At 53.9% G+C, this 20,988-nt stretch overlaps 1 protein-coding gene across 2 annotated transcripts in view; it reads right to left on the reverse strand.

Moving 5' to 3' along the window:
• Positions 1-3,040: 3,040 nt before the first annotated feature.
• The window catches only part of Kcnc1 (potassium voltage-gated channel subfamily C member 1), a 42,268-nt gene continuing 24,320 nt past the window's right edge, over positions 3,041-20,988 (reverse strand). Inside the window, exons 2-4 of one of the 2 annotated variants that reach the window (XM_028880188.2) lie at positions 13,366-14,299; positions 6,273-6,461; positions 3,041-4,651 (exon numbers count right to left, since the gene is read on the reverse strand). In XM_028880188.2, the coding sequence (XP_028736021.1) occupies positions 4,581-4,651; positions 6,273-6,461; positions 13,366-14,299 (1,194 nt within the window). In that variant the 3' untranslated portion in view covers positions 3,041-4,580. The remainder of the gene's footprint in view (positions 4,652-6,272; positions 6,462-13,365; positions 14,300-20,988) is intronic. The other variant, XM_028880189.2, reaches the window with a different exon arrangement.

The following is a 20,988-nucleotide window of genomic DNA, read 5'->3' on the forward strand; positions in this document are numbered from 1 at the left end:
GGAGCCCAGTGCCTTGTTTGCAAGAGATAGACACAGCTTTGCATCCTGAATAGGATCAGCACAGCAGCCATAACTAAGTCCTTTGATCTAGAACCTCAGATGCTGCTTACAAGTGGGTCAGATCCTTCTGGAAGCAGGCACACTCAGGAAGGCATGCTTCATCGCCCACCACCTCACCTCAGCCACTCCCGTTCCGCCGTTCCTGATGGCCGTGTGGACAGGAGTCCCTTCATTGCCTGTCTCCGATGAGGGAAAGCACTTTTCAGAGATGAGGAAGGACATGTTGATACGTCTAGATTTTTGACCCCTGCAACCTTCGGTGGCTGTTTGTCTTTCTAAGACTTTGACCAAGTTCCCTTTTCTGGCAGCCCGTGAGGGAGCCAGCTCTTAGTCAGTTCTAGAACTCAGCAAAATGTAAAATGAAGGATCCTCTCAGGGTCCCCATGGGTCACCATGGAGTTGGGAGGTTAACTGAGCAAGCTCTGAGATCCCGTTCTTATCCACTCTCCACTTTCTTCTGTTTACAGCTTTTTGAGAAACAGTTTCCAGGGCTCATGGCCGTTAGATAGTTTCACTTCACCTGCCTTGTTAGGCTCATTAAGGTCACCGGAAGGAGAAGGAAGAATACCCCCATTGCACGCTTACAGGGCTCTGGCCAGGCCCTGGAGTAAGTGTTGAAGACCCAGCATGTGGCAGCTGCTGCCATCCATATTTTCCACACCCCCTCTTCCCTCTGGTCACAGACACCCACCTTCCCATGACACATCTACTGCCTTGGCCATGCTGGGTCCTCACATGCCTGTGAGGTCCCCTGTAATAACCTCGGATGGTGCGCCGGCTAGTCTTATGTCAACTTGACACAGGCTAGAGTCACCTGAGAGAAAGAAACCTCAAAAAAAAAAAAAAAAAAGCCTCCATAATGTCGGGCTGTAGGCAAGCCTGTAGGATATTTTCGTAATTAGTGATTCATGGGGTAGGCTCAGCCCATTGTGGGTGGTGCCATCTCTGGGCTGGTGGTCCTGGGTTCTATAAGAAAGCAGGTTGGGGCTGAAGAGATGGCTCAGGGGTTAAGAGCACTGACTGCTCTTCCAGAGACCCTGAGTTCAGTTCCCAGCAACCACATGATGGCTCACAACCATCTGTAATGAGATCTGATGCCTTCTTCTGGCGTGCAGGCATGCATGCAGATAGAACACTGTATACATAATAACTAAATCTTTTTAAAAAGGCAGATTGAGCAAGCTATGTGGAGCAAGCCAGTAAGCAGCACCCCTCTGTGGCCTCTGCATCAGCTCCTGCCTCCAGGTTCCTGCCTTGCTTGAGTTCCTGTCCTGACTTCCTCCAGTGATGGACTGTGATGTGGAAGTGTGAGCCGAATTAAACCCCTTCCTCCTCAGCTTGCTTTTGGTCATGGTGTTCCATCACAGCAATAGAAACGCTAACTAAGGTGGGTGGCATGTGCTTAGGAACAGTGAATCCAGGCTGTGACTCACACTAAGTCGCTTTCACTCTGCCCCAGACACCGTCTCCTCCGGATGAAGTGGTGGTCAGTTAGCTATGGGAGTTAGTGGGACAGGGCTGCAAGTGGCGTGAGAGAGAGAGAGCTAAGTATGGCTGCTGCCAGTTCAGGGCGGCCTCACTGGAGCACAGAGGCCGGCCAGAGTAGAGGGCGGGCAGCGAGACTGGCCGTCTAGGAAACCAGCTGGGGGAGTGAAGCTTCACCCGTAGGCAGGAGGATGTTTCAGCAAGAGGGGTTAGCCAGCTGTGGATCAGGAGAGATCTGGAAGAGAACGTCAAGTGGCCCCTTCGTCACACCTATGGCACTCCATGAAGGAGGCCAGGAGGCCGAATCCTAAGAGTCCTGGATTTAGAAGCCATAACCTCAGTGTTTCACCACCAAGGACCAGGCCCAGAAAGTCCTTAGCTCAAACAGCCCGACCTGAACTCTGGAGTCAGACCCGCTCAGGTTATGATCGGGACTTCACCTTCACTGGGTCGTGTGGCTTTGGGCCAGTTTCTCTCCCTCTCTGTGCTTCGCTGTCTCGGCTGTAATGTGGGGTGATGGGACTGTTCTGAGCTGACCGTAGGCAATGTTTCTGAGATGCCCCTCTGGCTGTGGGGTTCTTGAGCCTATATTCCAGATGGCTTTGTGTCGTTTAGCGAAGCCCCATCTTCTAGCAGATCCCTGGCTCATGTCAACACTGGTCTCAGGCAGCAGCCCAGGCTCCTTCACTGCTGTGTCCTGAGACTTAGCTATGAAATGCCTGGGCATTGGCTCCACCAACCACAGCCCCTGAGTTCTTGAATTTCACTGGGTACCAGAAGTTGAGACAGGTCCTCGGAGAGGTGAGAAATGAGTGGGTAAAACTTTGTCCCACCTGCCCATAGGATCACAGACTCAGGCTGTGCTGAGAGGTGACAAAAGGGACTGAAACCTTAGGGGGGCTGACGTCTTCGTGCTGGTGGCCCCCAGCAGCTTGATGCCTTCTCTGGCCTTGCCTCCTCATCTTCAGAGGCTCAGGGGCTGACTGTATAGCCTCTGGGGTCTCTTTCCACGTGAACATTCTGGAATCACTAACGATGAGGAAGGATCAGATCTTCCATTCCACCCCACACCCAAACCTGCAGTTGAATATCCCCAGATCCAGGCTGAGAGAGGCGTACTCGATGAGGTCGTCTCTAGACCAGGCCCTGCAAGTTGGCCAGGGCACCCAGACCTGACAGTCAGACCCGACCATAGTCCTAGCAGGGAGGTACCCATGGCTGCACAGGGCAACTAGAGGTTCCGGCATGGCTTCATGCAAGGATCCCCCAAGATGAGTCCCTGAACCATACCAGGTGAACCCCACAGAGGATGTGCTTTCGTCCCTTGGCCCAACAGGATCTGCAGCCCTACCCAACAGGGGCCAGCATCCTCAGAGCCCAGCGACACCTCAAGCTTAGATGACTACAGTAGTAGTCGGGCCTAGGATGGGCTCGGCCGTGCCGGAACGGATCGGAGATGCTGCCTGAAGGCAATAAAAACTCAACTCCTCAGTGCTTCATCTCAGAAGTCAGCTTTTTTATTGCCAGGGCCAGGGCCCGGGGAGGGGAGGTTGCTGTCTTTCCAGGAAATGGTGCAGTGGAAGCTCGGGATGTTGCATTTTTTTTTTTCAACTCAAGCATGTGTTTTTCAAAAATATCATCCTTCCCCCCACACACACTAATTTTAGAATCAGACCAAAGCCAAGCTACTGTCCTCTGTTTCTGTTGGGAAAATACTATATTTATTCGAGATGCAGAAGCACGTCTCTGCAAACCTCTGATTGCTTCAGAAAAACAAATCTGCTTTAGACTAGACAGAAACCATGTTACAAAATTTATTTCATGCTGGAATCTCTTTGCATAACATTGGGCATGCAGTTTTTTGTTTTTGTTTCTTACTCTGAAGTACTAAATTGCATACAATGCCAGGTTGTGCCTTAATAAAGGTGGAGGGGAGGCACCCCTCTGGTGGTCCTGAACTGGAGGTACTCTACATCCTGGCTTTAAAATGACATTGGAAAGTCCATATGGTGTAACTATGAACAATTCGTTATGAAACTTTGTCACACTGGATCTACACACTGGGATGAGAGAATCAGCCTAAACTAGCCGCTGTCGGGGTCTTGGGGAGACGTCCGCTGGGTCAGAAGCATGCCAAACAGAGATGGAAGAGGGCGGCTGTGTGAGTTCTCACAATCCCATTCGGAGCAAAGTTCTCTGTGTTCCACGTGAGAGATGAGCTACGAAGGTGAGGTCAATATGACCGATGACTGACTGACTGCCTTTTTGAAACCTTTCCTCTGGGTCTTGTGTACAAAAAGCAATCCATTCCCCAGCCCCATCCTTCTTCCCTGGCCCCCCAACTCCCAGCAATGTACAGACTTCTACCGAGTGCCATCACAGCTTGGCTCCGACACCGTGTGTCAAAATAAAGAGCACTGAAAGAAAGTTGAGCCCTTGCTTTTCTCGCCGTTCTTGGTGGTGGTGAGAGTTATCGTACAGTCACAGTGGAGGCTGCTGGGTTTGGTTTAGCTGGGTTTTCTGTTTAACTTCATGCAAGTCATGCTAAGGCTCCCCTTCACCCCCCCTCCCCAAATAAAAGGTAACTTCTAAAAAAAAAAAGAAAGAAAAGAAAGAAGGGCGATCCTCTACGGTCAGTTACCATTGGCCGTAGAAAAAGCTACGTCCGTCTTAGGACAATGCCCGGGCCACTCGGACTCGTCCGGCAAACCTGCATGGCGTGAATTTACTCTGTCCGAGGGTGAGGAGGGGCTGCAGGTCCACCCAGATGCTTAATAGCCACCAGTGTCCTCGGCCAAGCCGCCTGGTCAAGTCACTCTCACAGCCTCTGTCGGCATATACTTAGCAATGACAGGGCTTTCTTTGCAAAGATCTGTATGTAGAGAATACAATTAACACTTGAGCTCCTCTTGTGCCTTCCCCTCCCCGCTCGGTACTTAGTTGTTAAGGGAGGAGGAGGAGAGACTCAACAGCCGCATGCAGAGGCAGGCAGGTTCTTCTCCAGCTGGCTTGTTTCCCATGCAGCAGGACCAGCCTTAGCAGCCTCTTTCTCTTCCCTCCTTGGGGGGACAGGTGAAGTCCCTACTTCTGCTCTGCACCTGCAGACCTAAAGGGCTCCGAATCAGCCAGAGCAAAGCAAGTCCTCGTGAGAGCCAGGCTGGGCGGACATGTGTGCTGGGGGCCTTCACCCTTGGTGCCTCCCAAAGAGTCCAGCACCCAAGCCCAGGTGGGCTCTGAGACTGGGGGTCGCCTGTGGATGGGCGTTGCACTCAACTCCCTAGTACTACTAGGAAATGGGGTGCTTCTGGAAGCACGGCAGAGACACTCCATTCTCTTAGGCCACACCGACTGATCCAGCATCCAAGACAAAGGAGCCAGGCAGCCTGTGGGACCTTAACTGGGCAGGGCACAGCCGTGGAGATAGTTTTTCCCTTATTCTCCAGGGTGGCCCCTGCTCCTGGGCATTCTAGAGGCTTTACCTGGGAAAAAGCCAGTTGCAAAGAGAGCAGCAGACCCATCCATGTCAAGGATGGGGTCCTCCTCAAGGCTGGTAGCCCTCTGCCATGCAGCAGCATGCAGGGAGCAGCACACCGCACTGAGGTCCAGGGGATCTCAGGCAGGGCAAACAAGCAGAGACCAGCCTGAATCCAATGGGCGTAACTAAGCAGTCGTGCGCAACCCAAAAGACTTTCCCTCCTCTTGGTGAAGGCTCTCTCTCTCTCTCCTCTCCTAGGTCTGCCTTTGATTCTGGAAGTCTGTTTTCTCCTTGTGTCTGGTTTAACCATTTCCAACACTGGCGCCGTTGGCAGGGGCCACAGACTGCACACCATTCTCCTCGAGATTCTGACTCGTGTCTGGCTACCCTGCTCGCTGTCGGCATGCGTCCGTGTGAGCATGCATGCATGGGCTGCCCAGCCCAGGCCAGTGCCTGCAGCCCTATGTGGACTGTTCTAAGCTCCTCTCCATGCCTCACCCCAGTCCACACTACACCTCTCCAAATCCTGACTGCAAGAATAGCACTGGTCCTTCACCAGTCACAAGGGGGCACTGGCCACCCCTGGGCAGTGGTAATGTGCTCTGGCTATGGAAAGGGCTATCCAAAGTCCCATTGGTACACTTTGTCCTAGCAAGTTTTCTGTTTACCACTCTCAATATTCTGAGTAGCACACAGCTTACCTCTACAAGGACAGTGGCCTTATCTCCAAGCTCTAAAGCCACCTCTCTCTGAGGCCTCCCTTTCCACTGGCCTGCAGACTCTCTTTAAAGGATACTTCTTCCATAGCACCACCTTAGACTAAACTCACAGGGTGGTGGCCAAGCCAACTGCCCTCCACAACTAAAGGTTAGGAAAGAACACTTTGCCTTTTGGACACGCTCTACCCCACTAGAGAACTCTGGGGGAACTGAGACCCCGCCTGTCTCCTTAGGGACATCCTTGGCTTGGTTTTACAACCCATGGCCATCCACCCTGTGCCAGGCCCTTTTCTACCATTTTCTGAATACCAACCTACAGCTGCCTGGGCCTCAGCTTCTCACTGCCAACCTGGCATCCCCCTTGGGGAAAGGACTCTGACCTCTAGAGGCCAACCTTGGGGGGCCCCCTCCATCCTTGCCCCTCAGTGTGCCTGCCTACCCCTCAGCGCCCCTTGCCCGCCACCCTACCCACCCATCTGCAGGAGTACAAGGCAGGCCCGGCCGATGCAGAGAGCTCAGCTTCCTCTACATACCCTTTCTCATTCCTCCACCAGGTGGGCACGCGTACTCCCCGGTTGATAAGAGGAAGCAGGGTCCGTATCTCTCGCGGGTGCCCGAGCGGGTAAAGGGCAGGCCCTCATCGGGAGTGAGGGCCTGGTCTATGTGGGGGCAGTCTTCGTTCGCCAGCGCGGCCTTCGCCACCTCCCCATTCAGTTTGGAATCTTCAAACATATAAGCAGAAGCTATTGAGACACCGAAAACTGTTTAGTGAGAAGGGGTGACAGGCCGAAGGTAGGGCATTTGACCAAGGACTTCCCGTTCCTGAGGATGGAAGAGTGGGTGGTCCATGGAGGGGGGGCGGAGCCTGGGGCGGGCTGCTGACAGCGCAGGGAGGGAGAGACTCCTAGGTTTGCTCAAAGTTTGCAAAAAGATGAATCGGTGATGAGCCTGGCGTGCGGTGCTGGGGCCAGGCCCAGGGCCCAAGGCAGGGTTAATGAGACAGGATGATGTGATGTAGTCATGGGGAGAGGGCCAGACACACGGCTCAGGGAGAAGACAGACAGACACTCAGAAAGGCCCCAGTCCAGAAAAGTAGCCTTTCAGACCCTCTACTTCTAACCAGCACCTGGCTGTCCTCCAGCAATATTCAGCCCTAGGCCCGGCTGGGCCCCATTTGACCCCCTCCACCCCCGCCCCATGCAGATCCCATTCCAGCATTTGGTTCCTGATGTACCCCCAAGTCTGACTACTCAGCTTGCTCCCACCACTCCATCTGGGTCCAACTTCAGGTGCCCTGGCCTTCTTCTCTGTCCCCACAAGGACCAAATCTGGTGCCTCTAAACTTTATCCCATACCGACTAGGCCTGCTCACACCTTCTAGCCTGTCTGCATAGGGACACAGTCTGGTCCCTCAGCTCTCCCATCTCTTCTACAGACTTGCCTGGACACATATTTTACACTCCCCCGCCCCACACACAAACCCTATTTTACCATGCTGTGGCCCATAGAAACTAGACTGGCCACACCTCTGTTCTGTCCTCACAAGAACCCAATCTGTCCCTCTGAGCCTGCCCTCTACACAGACTGAGCCTGATCACATCTTCTACACTGTTCACACAGGTACATAATCGGGTCCCTCTGAAGCTTTGTCCTGTACACAGATAAGAGCTGGACAGACCTATACTGCCTCTACAAAGACCCAATCAGGTCCTTTCAATTTCCTGTTCCCCATACAGACTAGGCCTGGTTACACCTATCACCACCGCTCTAAGGACCCGCTCTGATTGGTCTACCCCATCGTTCATGCAGATTAATTTCCTGTGTACCCGCACAGACCCAGTTAGATGACTTCATCTGCTCTGTCCCCATGCAGACCTACACTGCTGTCCACACACATTCAACAGTGCCTCCACAGACCACTCCAGGGAACCTGGTCAGCTTGCACAACAAAAATCAATGCATGTGCATGAGGCTGTGATGGCTGGACAGGGATGTGGGAGGGGCTCCCATGCCGGTCCCTTCTGCCAGCATCCCCGGAAAGCAGAACAAATGGATGTGCGGAGACAACAGATGCTGATGGCCTTGGGTGGGGGGAATTTGAGGCTTGGCTTCTGTGGTAGCCTAAGGAGGAACCTGGGAGGAGATCTGGGGGGTGGGGGGACATGTATGGTGGAGGGCAAAATGTGGCCACAGCCAGGCACCCTGGCCCTCCTAACTTCAAGAGGAAGGATTTGGAGGCCTTCCCATGACTGTCCCCTTGGGGACTCAAATACTGCACCTATGGGGGAAGCCTCCTATGAGAGCCCCCTGGTGAGGGAGGAAACCAGACTGGGGGACGTGATAGGGGAGGCTCTCTGAAGGGAAGCTAGGGGAAATTCCCACTGGATTTGACCTTCTCCCATGATCCTGTTCACATCATGTAACTGCACGCAGGAGTGAGCCTTCCCTGCGTGCACGTGAGTGGGATCTCCACCCGTGTACAACATGTCACTACAAAGAGGCAGTCAGTCAAAAGAGAAATGGACCAATCAGGTTTATTCATAAAGCAAATCCAAAAAAAAAAAAAAAAGGTTTCCCATCATAATTTTGGAACTTAAAAAAGTCTGTCGTACAAGATGGCAAGGCATTTCACGTACAGTGCATTCCTTGAAGATCCCAGGACCTTCACTCCTGATTGACTCTGAACCAGAAAGGCCAGTTCCTAGGGAAACTCTGGCACCGTGTGACAAGCTGGGGGCTGCCTAGCATATGGGGTGTGTCTGTGGGCACACACGTGTGCCCACAGGTATGTATGTCCTCCCTCACATTCTATTTGGCTCCTGTCTCCCTCCTGGAGGGTCTGTGGGCTGGAAGGAGAATGCTGGGGAGATGGGGATGTGGTATGGTGAGGAAGAGGGGCTGGAAGCTGGGGTCCATGTGCCTCGAATGACTTTTTCTCCAGGGGAGCGTTAGTGGCTTCCAAGCGCATCTTCTCCAGCTGGCAAAGATGCTCTTGAGTGCTTGTCCACAGCCTGCTCTTCTTGTCCAGGAAAGGGTCAGTTAGTGACTACTCCTTTCTGCCTCTGCCTCCATAGAGACAGTGCAGCCTGAGACCCCTCCTCTGGGCCCGAGTCTCTGCCCACATGCCCCCTACCCCTGGCCTCCCACATTGAACTGTAAAAGGTTTCGAAAATGGGGCAGTCCCTCGGTGGTGGTGGGGGGGCAGGGGCAGCCATCCCGAACCCAGCGGGACAAGATAGATGGTGGGCAGTTTCCAGGATGCCCCTGGAGCCTGCTTTTGTTTCAGCCTCAACCTCTCAAAAGGGATCTGTGGCTGAGTGGCTGTTGTTTTCTCTGCAGCTGAAGGTGCTCTCAGGCACCGGGCCGTTCACTTCCTGTCCCAAACTCCAGTGGCCAGAAGAGAAAATAACCCAGTTGTCTAAATCGGAGGAACCATGAGAAAGACCACAGGTGCAAGATCACCGAGTCCCCACCCGCCCGCTCGTCTCTCCTGGGATGAAAGGGTAGCTAGCAACCTAGGTTCCCACTTGCTTTCAGAGACCTGGGCCTGTCTCCCGGGCCCAGGACCCCTCGACCCACGACCCCACGACCCCAGAGGCCTGCGGTGATGAAATGATAGCATGGGCAGCGTCTCAGAGATGGTTTCCAGGCTTTGAAATGAGCTGAGATGAACGTCTGTGAGAGGGTCATTTTTTTAAAACTTTGGAGCAAAGAGAACCTACATGCCCTCCGTCAGCAGGCACGCTTTCCTGCCATCTCCAGACACTTCCGATGTACTTACTGTTCACACCAGCAGCGGGCGCCGCCGGGCGCACGCAGGGCTGGACAAGGGTTAGTTGGGCTGGGCATTGCCTTGGGTTTGCCCCCAGAGGGGTCTGCTCAGCTGGGACTCAGGGGGAAACATCTCAGGCTAAAGGGGGACAAGCTGTGAGAGACACGGTCATGGGAACCACCACACTCATTCAACAAAACGAGAGAGAGAGAGAGAGAGAGAGAGAGAGAGAGAGAGAGAGAGAGAGAGAGAGACAGAGAGACAGAGAGAGAGAGAGAGAGAGATGATTAGTGGAGAGAGGGGAGAGGGGATATGAACGACACAGAAAAGAACACCCATGCCTGGCATTCAAAGTCATCTCATTTCTCCTTCGATCTCCCCTTGCCCACGTGGGCAGTGTGGGCTGCACTCCGAGTCCAGGCTGCCAGCCCTGCAGCTGGATTCTTTTCAACCCCCTCACCAATTCTGCCCCCATTGCTGCCACCCTCCCTACCCTGAGGTCTAGCACTATCCCCAGGCAGCCGCAGTAGCCCGAGAGAGGACATCTGGAGGGCCCAGGAAAGGGGGACTTTAGATTCCAATGCTCAGAAAAGAAGCTCTCCCCTGAAAGACCACCCCGAGGCTGCAGTGGGGTCGCTTCTGGGCGGGGTAGGGTGTCTCTGAGACATCCGTTGGGCTCTACATACTCAAAAGCAAGAAGCGAGCCGAACTTGGCCACCTGCGTCCCTCTTTATCCCTTATGCTGGGACCCCGTAACCCTGGACCCCTCAGCACAAAGGACTGACCCACACCACAGGAGCAGAGATGCTAGGACACACAAGAATGGACATGGCAGGACAGAGGAGACAGTGAACATTCCGAGCTGCCCAGAGCAAGCAGTTGACCCCACCGTAAATGGGGAAGGAAGCCCCCTCCAGGAAAAGGGCAGCTTCTCCAAGGGGCTCAGTCCCACACAATCCCTCCCTGAGCCTCCCATGGCCAGGTGAGACCTGAACCCTTGGCAGCCCCTCAGGCAAGAGCCCACAGATACCGAGGCCATTCGAGCTCTGGCCCAAAGAGCGAGCCCACAACATCCCTGGGTCAGACAGACTGTGGAGGTGAGGGGAAGGAGCTGGAGGAGGGCTGGCTGCAGGGCAAGGCCCAGCATTCGGCCTCAGTCCCTAGCCCAGGAGTTAGATGTGGAACTGGAGAAAACGGGCTAGGGACCTGTTCAACTGCCTCTGCTGGAGAGACTTGGGGGACTTGTCTTATCTCCCACATTCCCATCGGGTCTGGTCTCTACCCACCCCATCTGCCTCCTGGAGCTCTGGCTTCTCCCACCCTTTCTCACCTCTGCCCATCCAGGTATACAGGGATGAGGAAAAAGGGGTTTGGATGAGAAGACAGCAAGCCTGGGGCACAGGGATGGCTGAAGACAAGCCTAGGAACCTCACGTGCCCCCGGCAATTGATAACCCTGCTCTCATGCTCGTGTTTGCGGTGAGCCGTGTTCTGGTGAAAGGCGCGGAGTCTTAGAGCTAAGGGGCGGGGCTGAACACCAGGCCAGCGCCAAAACAGCAAGGGAAGGAAAAGGGAATGACGTGTGTGGAGGAGGGAAAAGGAGGACCTTGACCTCACAGGGCAAGTCATGAGACTGCCCAAACCAGAGTTCCTGAAATCTGGAGCCAGGGCAAGGTGTCTCTCAGGGGCAGGGCTGAGGAACCCAAAGGAAACAGGAATTCGCAGGCTCTGTAGATCTGCTGCAACATGAGGAAAGAGCTAATATCCCTAGGACTAGCTGAATGTGTGAATGTGTGTGTGTGTGTGTGTGTGTGTGTGTGCATGTGCGTGTGTGCATGTGCGTGCTTGCGTGCTGCGTGTGTGTGCGTGTGTGTGTGTGTGTGTGTGTGTGTGTGTGTGTGTGTGAGTTTATGTCCTCAGTACATGGGCAATAATGTCACCGAGTGTGCAGAGAAATCTGTGCCTGGCTAGAATGAGCTCCAGATCATCAATGGGCTGACCTGGGGCTCCATTTTTAGAGCACCAATCCTGACTGACATAATGTTGGGGAAGATGAGTCAGAAGAGCTGGATAGGGTCATGTGATGCCCCTCCGTCTGAGCACTTCCTGGGGAGCACAGTGGAGCTGGGGGAGAAGGAAGGCCATGCAGAGCCGAGGAAACTGTCCTCGCCCTGGTGGTGGCTCCTGGGTTAAAATGGCTAGCCAACAGGAAACAAAAGGGTAGGCCTGGCGCTTCCTCCCATAAATGGAGACAAGGCTTGACCGGAGGTCTCTACCTCAGACCTCCTGCATTCCTTGCCCCAATCTAGAACACAAACTGCATTCTGCTTCTGTGCCTACAGCAGCCTCAGGAAGGAGGGGGTGTAGAATGGGGTGAAAGGGCTGGCATGTCCCATGGCCAAAGAAGTGTAGGCCTTGGGACATTGTCCAGGCTGCCCCAGCCTGGAGGAGGAGAAAGGACTGGGATCAGGAAGGTGAATCAGAGAGCACACCAGCAGGGAAGGACATCCATCATCCACTGAGGGAGGCCACCCACATGAAAGAGAGACTCTCTCGCCCCAGGCTGAGCTGGCTTGGCACTCTGCCAGCCCCAGGCATGGGGTGCTCTTCATAGACTAGAGAAATCTAACAGCTCACACCAACCTCACACTCACCCAGTACCTCTTCATGCCATCATTCTTCTCTGGGTCATCTGTTCCTTGGAGATCCCTGTGTCCTCAGAGTAAGTCAATGGGAGTCCATGGGTAGAGGTAGACTATGGGTTTTCATCTTCAGACCAGAGCCCCATGGTCAACTTTATGTGCTATGTGCAGGTTCTCATAAAACTGAGATAGTCCCATAATGAACCACTAGCCATGGAATATGAGAATATATCCCTCGGTGACTAGTATTGTTTCAGCCCACCCCCCACCCCCTGTCTCCCAGTGAATTTGTGGGTACGTGGTTGGGATGTCTTGTATTGCTGCTGCTACGGTCCCTACTGCTAGATATGGGGACAGCTCTCAGTGGTGGGAGGGTGTCGCTGGTCCATGATGCTTTCAATCTAAGCTGCCCGGGGTGTGGCCCCCCTCTAGTTCCTTGCTCATCAGCCACTTCCATCAGAAGGTCTCCAGAAACTCCCACCGGACCATCAACCCAAACAGACAACGTGAAAGCCAGAGTCACTCCAACAGATTCCTAAAGATAAATGCTAAACTCTAGAGTGGTGGCGGAGGATGAGTTGGTTTGGCATGCTATGGGGTAAGTAAGCTTGTCACGGAAGCCTAGGGGCAACTCCTCGCAAAGACCTGGAACTCGGTAGCTGGCATCAGAGCAGGAGTCTACTCAGCTAGGTTCTGCTAGGGCTGAGAATCCCGCCTACTGCCTCTGCGGAGACTCAGCTGTCCTGATCTCATGTACCACTCTGCCGGTCTACACAGCCTGAAGGCACCCATGTCCAAGACCAAATCAAAGGCTGGGTGGTGTCTATGAATCACACCACTCCCTCCCTGCCCACCACGGGTCAGTAGCCCGTCAGAGACTTACGCCTGACTCCTTCCGACCAAGCAGCAGCCTCTGGGCTCCTGCTAAGAGAGTCCTCAGCAAACTTCTGTGGGGGTCTCTTCAGAACTCCTGAGACCAACCACATCAACCTCCTTACCCAGAGGCACCAGTAAGATTCCTCTAGCAAGCTCTTGACTTCTGGATTTGGCCGCCAAGCATCTCCCTGGGGCCCCAGGCTCCACACCTCAAGATTGGGCACAGGGTCCTGGGTCGCCCATGGAACTAAGGAAGCAGTCTGACTGAATCTGGAATCATTGCTACAGGGGGCAGAGGTGAAAGGTCAGATCGACATGCCTCTAAGAGGTTTCCTACCTGCTCTGTTAATTTCTAAAATTTCTTCCTGGGCCAGCGGACATGTGTCACTCTGAGTACTGTGGTGAGGAGAGTTTACGACAGATTTACAATAATTGGGAGATCCCAGCTGTGGTGGCCGTGGAATATGCTTCTTTTTTTTCTTTGGTAGTTTCTGCTTAGCCATGGCTAAAGAGTAGTACATCCCGAAATTGTTCACGATAACGGGCACCGGCATGGCAATGGTCAGCACTCCTGCCAGAGCACACAGTGCTCCCACCAGCATACCAGACCACGTCTGAGGATACATGTCTCCATAGCCCAGTGTCGTCATGGTGACCACAGCCCACCAGAAGCCAATGGGGATATTTTTAAAGTGTGTGTGCTCGCTGGCACTGGGGTCGTTGGGCTGCGCCCCTATCCTCTCAGCATAGTAGATCATGGTGGCAAAGATGAGCACACCCAGGGCCAGGAAGATGATGAGCAGCAGGAACTCGTTGGTGCTGGCGCGGAGCGTGTGGCCCAGGACCCGCAGGCCCACAAAGTGCCGGGTCAGCTTGAAGATGCGCAGGATGCGCACGAAGCGGACGACACGCAAGAAGCCCAGAACGTCCTTGGCAGCTTTAGAGGACAGGCCGCTGAGCCCCACCTCCAGGTAGAAGGGGAGGATGGCCACAAAGTCAATGATATTGAGTGAGTTCTTGATGAACTCCACCTTGTTGGGGCAGAAGATGACGCGCATGAGGAACTCGAAGGTGAACCAGACCACGCAGACGCCCTCGATGTAGGTGAGGAAGGCCTCTGTCTCCGCTTCCCGGTAGTATCGCACTTGTGTGCCGTTTTGAACATTTTCGATTTCCGTCTTGTTCACGATGGGGTTGAAGCGCTCGTGGGTCTCCAGACAGAAGGTTGTGATGGAGACCAGGATGAAGAAGAGGGAGGCAAAGGCCACATACTGTGGGCGAGAAACACAGGGTGTCAGAGTAAAGGCTTCTCACTCCGCGTGGAGAGACCTGGAGCGCCTTGCCTTGGGTCTAGGCCCAGGGCCACATTAGGAGCAGGCCGTGCACAGAGCCCTTCCAACACACCCCAGGCTGACACACCACATTATCTCCCTGGGAGTCGAGGGGGAGAAAGTGATGCTGCTGAGCCTGGCCAACAAAGCCCGCATCCCTGTTCACCTACGCCTCCTTTCCCGACGCTAGCCAAACACTGATGCTCCGGGGTCCAGCGAGCCGTGAGAGAGGAGGAGCCTGGCTACATTGAGCTGGACTGTCACTTAATACTCTGATGAGAAATAAAAACAAAAACAAAACCAAAAGCTTGTGCTGGGTGAAGCCACTGAAATCTGAGGCGTCTGCGACGGTACTTAGCTACACTGACTGTGACGCAGAGACCCAAGTGTGCAGAGAAATAGAAGGGGACCGCCCTACCGGAGCCAGGCCCCGCAGAGGCTGTGTCTGCTTCCTTTGACTCCAGTTCATTTACTTAAAGACCCCCCCCCTCCCATTAGCAGCAGGAAGTCAAGCGTCTTTGCCTTAGTTGGGTTGAAACTGGCAGTCCTCCCCCATTCCGTGTGCTCTGGGAGGCCCAGAGCTGCTAGGTTGGGCTAACCAAAGCCATGGGGCCTGGAGCCCAACCTGCCAAAAATCTGGGTGCCAAGAACTAAATGGATCTTCGAAACCACGTCCTGGGCTTCAGGGACGGGGAGGGAAGAGCAGGAAGGGCACTGTTAGAGAATGAACGCAGTCTTAGGAGATGATGCCGCATGCTACCTGAGCCCGCAAACAGGAAGAGATCTGTGTGAGCTGCTTGTTACAGTGCACTGGCAGCCTGTTAGCTTAATAGCAATGCAATTTTCAGAACCTTTTCTCATAGGCTACTGTCAAATGCAATCCATTGTCATCCTTCCGTGAACCTGTGCCTCCTTTCGATCCATCCGTCTTCCTCCCTCCCTCCCTTCTGCCCATTTATCCTTCTTCTCTTCCGCTCATACACTCATCCATCTGTCCACTCATTCTTCCTTCCTTTATCCTCTCCATCCCTTTCTTCTATTTTCAAATCGCTCCCCTCCTTCCTCATTTTGTTCTCGCTCCCTCCTTCCTTTTCCCTGCCCATACACCGCTCACCAGCCTTTGGTTCACCCAGCCGTGCTTTCTTCCCACCGCTCTCACCCAGGCACCAGTCCAGCTCTCAGGGAGCTCCCTGTTCAGCTAAGGAGGAGGACACACACAAAGACAGTGCGAAGCAGTGGGTGGAAACTGAGTCCCTGCACCCTGTGACGCCTGCGGGGCTGGGAAAAAGCTGAGGGAAGCAGGCTAGAGAGGAGGTCTTCTGACTCCGGGAAGCTCTTCTTTCGGGATCCAGCTCTTCCAGACCTGGGGTGCATGGAGGACAAACCAGGAAAGCAAAGTGGAGGCAAAAAGAAGAGTCGTTAACCTTCAAGCCCAGCTCGCCCAGAACTGCAGCCCTTCCAAGTCACCACGCATCCTCATTTGCTATGTATTTGGACCTGGACTCTCTCTGGGCCTCTTCTTGGAGCTTGGCCTTCATAGCCTAGACTCCCCAGGGACAGGCTGTACCCTCCCCCTGCAGTGACCCCTGACACGGCCTTTTCTTCTGTATCCTCTCTCAATAGGACCACGGCTCTCAAAGCTAGGCTTCAGTCTCAGTCACATGGCTACTGGTCCCAGAGCTGCTCATGCCAGCTACCACATTGCCCACAGGGAAAAGGCCAGTGTCCTCAGCCTGCCACATCAGGATCACGGTGCTCTGGCTGCACTTGACTCCTCAGGGTCCTCATCCGACATGTACCCAACGTTCTTGCCACATGTACCTCTCTGCCACTCTGACCAGAGTGCCTCCTCCGTGGCTTTGCACCTGAGGGTCCTTCTTCCAGAGAGGCTTCTGGCCATGCACACTGTGTGGAAAATCCCATGCATCCTCAGTGCCCCATTAATAGCCCTTCCCCTGGGGTGAGGCTCCCACTGGCAACTGTGGTACTCAGGAGGCGGCCTGCCAAGGCGCTCCTCAAGGAATCTCTACAACCACCCAGGGAGGCCATGAGTCTGTCTCCAGTGACGGCTCGTTAGTGTTTGCAAAGGCTCCTGAGAGTGGCCCAGACAGGGCATTGATCTCCCAGGAGTCCCACAAGCCCTCCCAGCTCTCCTCTCATCTGTCCCTCACCATACTGATCTTCAGACAGACATGGAGGTCCAGGAAAAGGCCTGATCTTAGTAAGACTAACATACGGAGGCTCAGTTGGTACAGCGCTTGCCACACGGACATGAATCCCGGTGTTGGATCACCAGAACCCATGTTAAAAAACAGAGTTGGGCATGGAGAGACGGCTTGGCAGTTAGGATGGCTCTGTAGCTCTCTCGAGGGCCTGGGTTCAACTCCCAGAACCTACACGGTGGTTTCTGCAACTTCAGTTCTGGGGAACCCAGTGCCCCTCCTCTGGCCTCCACAAAAGGAAAGAGCGTGCGTGCGTGCGTGCGTGCGTGCGTGTGTGTGTGTGTGTGTGTGTGTGTGTGTGTGTGTGTGTTGTGTGTTGTGTGTGTGTGTAATTTCTGGTGTCTTCCTTAGTTAATTCCCTTGTTTTTTGAGACAGGATCTCTCACATGGTCTGGAGTTCACAGATTCAGCCTCACTTTGGCCAGTAAGCTCTAGGAATCCATCTGTCTCTGCTCCTCAACTCTGGGGTTACAAACACAGGCCGCCACACTTGACTCTTCCCTCTTTCCCTTTTTTCTCTCACCACCACGCTGCCTGAGTTTTGCTCCTTGAGAAGCCAGCCTTGGATTAGACCTGGATGGTTCCATGTTGTGATGTCCCCTGTAACTGAGGAAGGGCAGAGGCGACTAGAACCAACTGGAACCAACTAGACGTGATCGTGGCCACACCTGAGTGGATCCTAGGCCTTGGTGCCCAGACTCAGTAGCTCTGGTGCAGAAGCACCCTTTGAGGATGGGCCAGTGAGGAGAGTATCTTTGGGTGGTCCGGCCTGCATCCTACCTAGCCTGCAGTCTTGCTGAGCTCCTGGTAGGCAAGACCTCACAGTATTCAGAGAGCACGGCTAAGGGGAAGTGGGGAGGGACACGATGATCCTTGGCCCTAGATGGGGAGCCAAGCTCAGCCTGATGGACCCAGGACAGCAGGTTCCAGAGCAATGCTGGGTTGTCACCCACAGGGCAAGCAGTGGGGTCTGCGCCCTACATGAATTGTGTACCAACAGTCACCCACAGACCACAGACTCGATAACCCAGAGTACCCACCTAACCTATGTCCTAAGCTCAGACACATGGAGAATTCAGCTCAGTGCCTGGACCACCCAGAGGACATGAGCAGCCCATAGAAATCTTAGGGAGACCGGTCTGTCACCTCACCCCAACCAGCCACACTCCGGTAGTATGCGCACGAACAGTTCGTGTGTACACGCTCAGAGCATCACGTGGAGAGGGCAGCCGTGAAAACTGTGCAGCACACGTCTCCCCTCCCCACCTCCCTCCGAGAACAGACTCCAGTCACTTCAGCCACTCTGCCTCTGCGCCCTCCCTCTCGCTGGGCTTTCCACACAGCCCTTTGCCCCCGCCCCCCCCCTGGGTCCCCACTAGGGGGCGACTGACTTTCCCACAGCTCTGGCAGCTCCAGCTCCTTGCCTCTCTGCCCCCTCAGCCTTCCCCGCCGCCCTCAGACTGCCATTCCTGCTTGCTCCTCTTTCCAGCCCTTCCCCGGAGCAGCTGAGCCCCACCACATCCAGGACCAGGTCAGCCGAGCCCTCCTGGGACGATGACCCGAGGACGAAGAGCTCCGTCGGGCAGCCCAGAGGTAGCTGTCCCCGGCCTGGCCAGCGCAGCGCAGCGGCCGCCTTGTGAAAAACTGAGGACGCGTAGCTGCCATGGCTTGGTGATGCTACACAGACACAAGCTGCTAGTTTCTGGCTCTCTTTATTTTATTTTTTTTCCAGAACGAAATCACAAACCGTGAGACCCACCAATTGTGTTCTAGAAAGTGGTAGCCATAGCAACAGAGCAAGGCATCCCGTTTCTATGGTAACCAGGATGGTGAGGCTGTTGGCTGTAAAGTCAGACAAACCCTACTAGGGATCTGTTGACTTAAGATGTTTTATAAATCGCCAAGTTATTTTTATCATAGCCCCACCCCCTGAAACCACAGATCAGAAAGGCACCCTACTATCTATTAAAATGACCACTATGTGCTGTGACTTTCATTTAGGAATTATTTATACCACAGTAGTCTTTAGGAAATTGTGCTTGCCTTTGGGAGCTGCTCAGGGATTCGCCGTGGGGCTCTGTGTTTTTACCACCTGCGTTTCAGGAGCAAGTGTCTGGTTGTAAGACAGTACAGGGACCGACAGCGTGAGCTGGCCACTCGCTTGCTGTGTGGCCTCGACCAGTCCCTCTCCCCAAGGTCAAAGTGAGGGCTAGACTTGGTCCCTTTTGAGGGGGATCAAGGTCACAGGCAGTGGGAGCCCATGATGGCTAATCAGGGGGAGCCCTGGCCCATGTCCAGGCTTCAGGCCCCCAGAAACTGCAGGTCAGGTTTTCTGCCTAATGGAATCCTCCCTATGGGGGTGCACAGCATCCATTAGAAGTCAGTGATGCAGAGCAGACAGGATGGCCAATTGTCTTAAATAAATTGTCAGTTGAGTTGGGTTTAGAAACTGAATTAGACTCATCTGGACTTCCTGAGGTTGGGCACATCCACGGTGTGCTGGCAGGCCAGGACTACAGGATTGGAAAGCTCACGAGGTCTATCCTTTTTGTTTGTTTTATCTACAGCCTCCAGCATCAAGCCCAGGGAGGTCCCAGTGCTCTGCTTGGGTCCTGACCCCTGCTCCTGCCCCATACCCTTCCCCTGCTGGCACCTGCTCAGGGAGTAGTAGGCAGAAGGAGCTCCCTGCAGGGCTCTGAGGTGGTATGAGCTGGGGAATGAGTGTGCATGGCAGAGTGTGCCATGTTTGGAAAGTCTTTGTGCATCCAGAGAAGTACCATACCACATTGGAGCTGATGTATGCATGTGAAAATGACACCAGTGTATGTGAACTCTCTCTAGGCTCAGCAAGAATTTCAAGTGGTGGCTTTGTGTAGTGTGTGTGATTCCTGTGTGCTGGAGAAGTGTACTTGGGGAGACATGTGTGAGGTGCCTGGATTCATCTATGTTGTACTGAATGGTGCATGCATATGGGGCTATATATGAAGTATGGAATATATGCATGAGTGTGCACATATATGAGCCATGTGTTGTCTGTGGTGTGCTTGCGTGCAAGGGAGAGGCATGTACAAGAGTAAGTATGTGCATGTGTGGGTTGTAGCATGTGTGTACATGGACAGACCATCTCCTGGAGAGATCAGAGTCTTGGGTTGGTGTGTCAGTGACCGAGTGGAGATTCAGCCCTTTATCCAGACCCTTTTCCACACCAGAAATGGTCACTCCCACACAAGCCCAGGGAGAAAGAGACCAGACAGTGGGAGTGAAGGAAAGCCCCGGAACCAGCCCAGCACGACTGTCCATGGTGCAGAATCTTTTCTGTACCCCTTCCTTCACACCCGCCAGTGTCCTCAATCCAGAGCTGGGCCAGGATCAGGACCGGCAGTACTCGGGCCTCATGGAACTCAGAGGCCAGGACGGATGCTGCCCCTCACGAAATCACACTCAGGGCACTATCCTGGGTGGCACCCAGACCAGGCCATGCTGAGAAATGTGCTGCCAAGTCCTGAAGCGGCAAAGGCTGTCGTGTGCTTTCATCTCGGATGAATCCTTTTCTTCCACCTTTGGACTTGATTAAATCCTAACATGCACAAATCCTTAAAAGGCTGTTTCTCCCCAGATCCTTATTCATGCCACTGAACTTACGGTATGCCTTAAACTGATCCTATCTCAGCACTGTAGAGATGAGGTTATTAGAAACTCAGGTCACCGAGACAAAGGTGACCTGCAAGGTCTTCTGTGAAAGGCCACTCTTTGGGCAGGAATAGGGACAGAGGCACAGCCAGGGACAGGAGCCGCCAAAGGCCAAGGGGCTCTTCAGAAGAGCCTTGAGACGCCACACTAGGCTCCGGCATGGGGTTCTGATCACCAAGAGCTCTGCGCCTTTACTTAGTCAGTGCCCTACCATTCCACCTTCTTCCAAAACTCTTGACTCCAAGTGCCCCCGCCTTCTCTTGCCTGGGCCAGGAGCAGCTCAGGTCTGTCAAAGCAGCAGCAGCTGAGAAGAAATGACATGACCTTGAAGCCAAGCAGCCTGAAATTTAGTCCCAGGTCAACTGGGCGGCCTTGGGTAGTTCCTCAGTCCTTTCCAGGCTTTCATTTCTTGCGGGTGACAATGACAGACTAAGACCACAGACGGGACTAGTGAGATGTTTCATCGTGAAGACGCTTCTCACCAAGCCTTACAACCTGGGTTTGATCCCTGGAGTACACATAGCTGCAGGAAGAAACTGACTCCCTCTGAACTCCACATGCAAGCTATGGCTCACATGTTCACACACAACAACAAACAAATAAATGCAGAGTGGGGGAGGGAGGGAGAGAAAGAAGGGGGGACAGGGAGGGAGGAATGGAGGGAGGGGTGGAGGGAGGGAGGGAGCTAATGCAAGAGGAAGCATAAACAGAGACATT

The sequence above is a fragment of the Peromyscus leucopus genome, chromosome 1 (genome assembly GCF_004664715.2).
Source record: "Peromyscus leucopus breed LL Stock chromosome 1, UCI_PerLeu_2.1, whole genome shotgun sequence".
NCBI classification, from domain to species: domain Eukaryota; kingdom Metazoa; phylum Chordata; class Mammalia; order Rodentia; family Cricetidae; genus Peromyscus; species Peromyscus leucopus.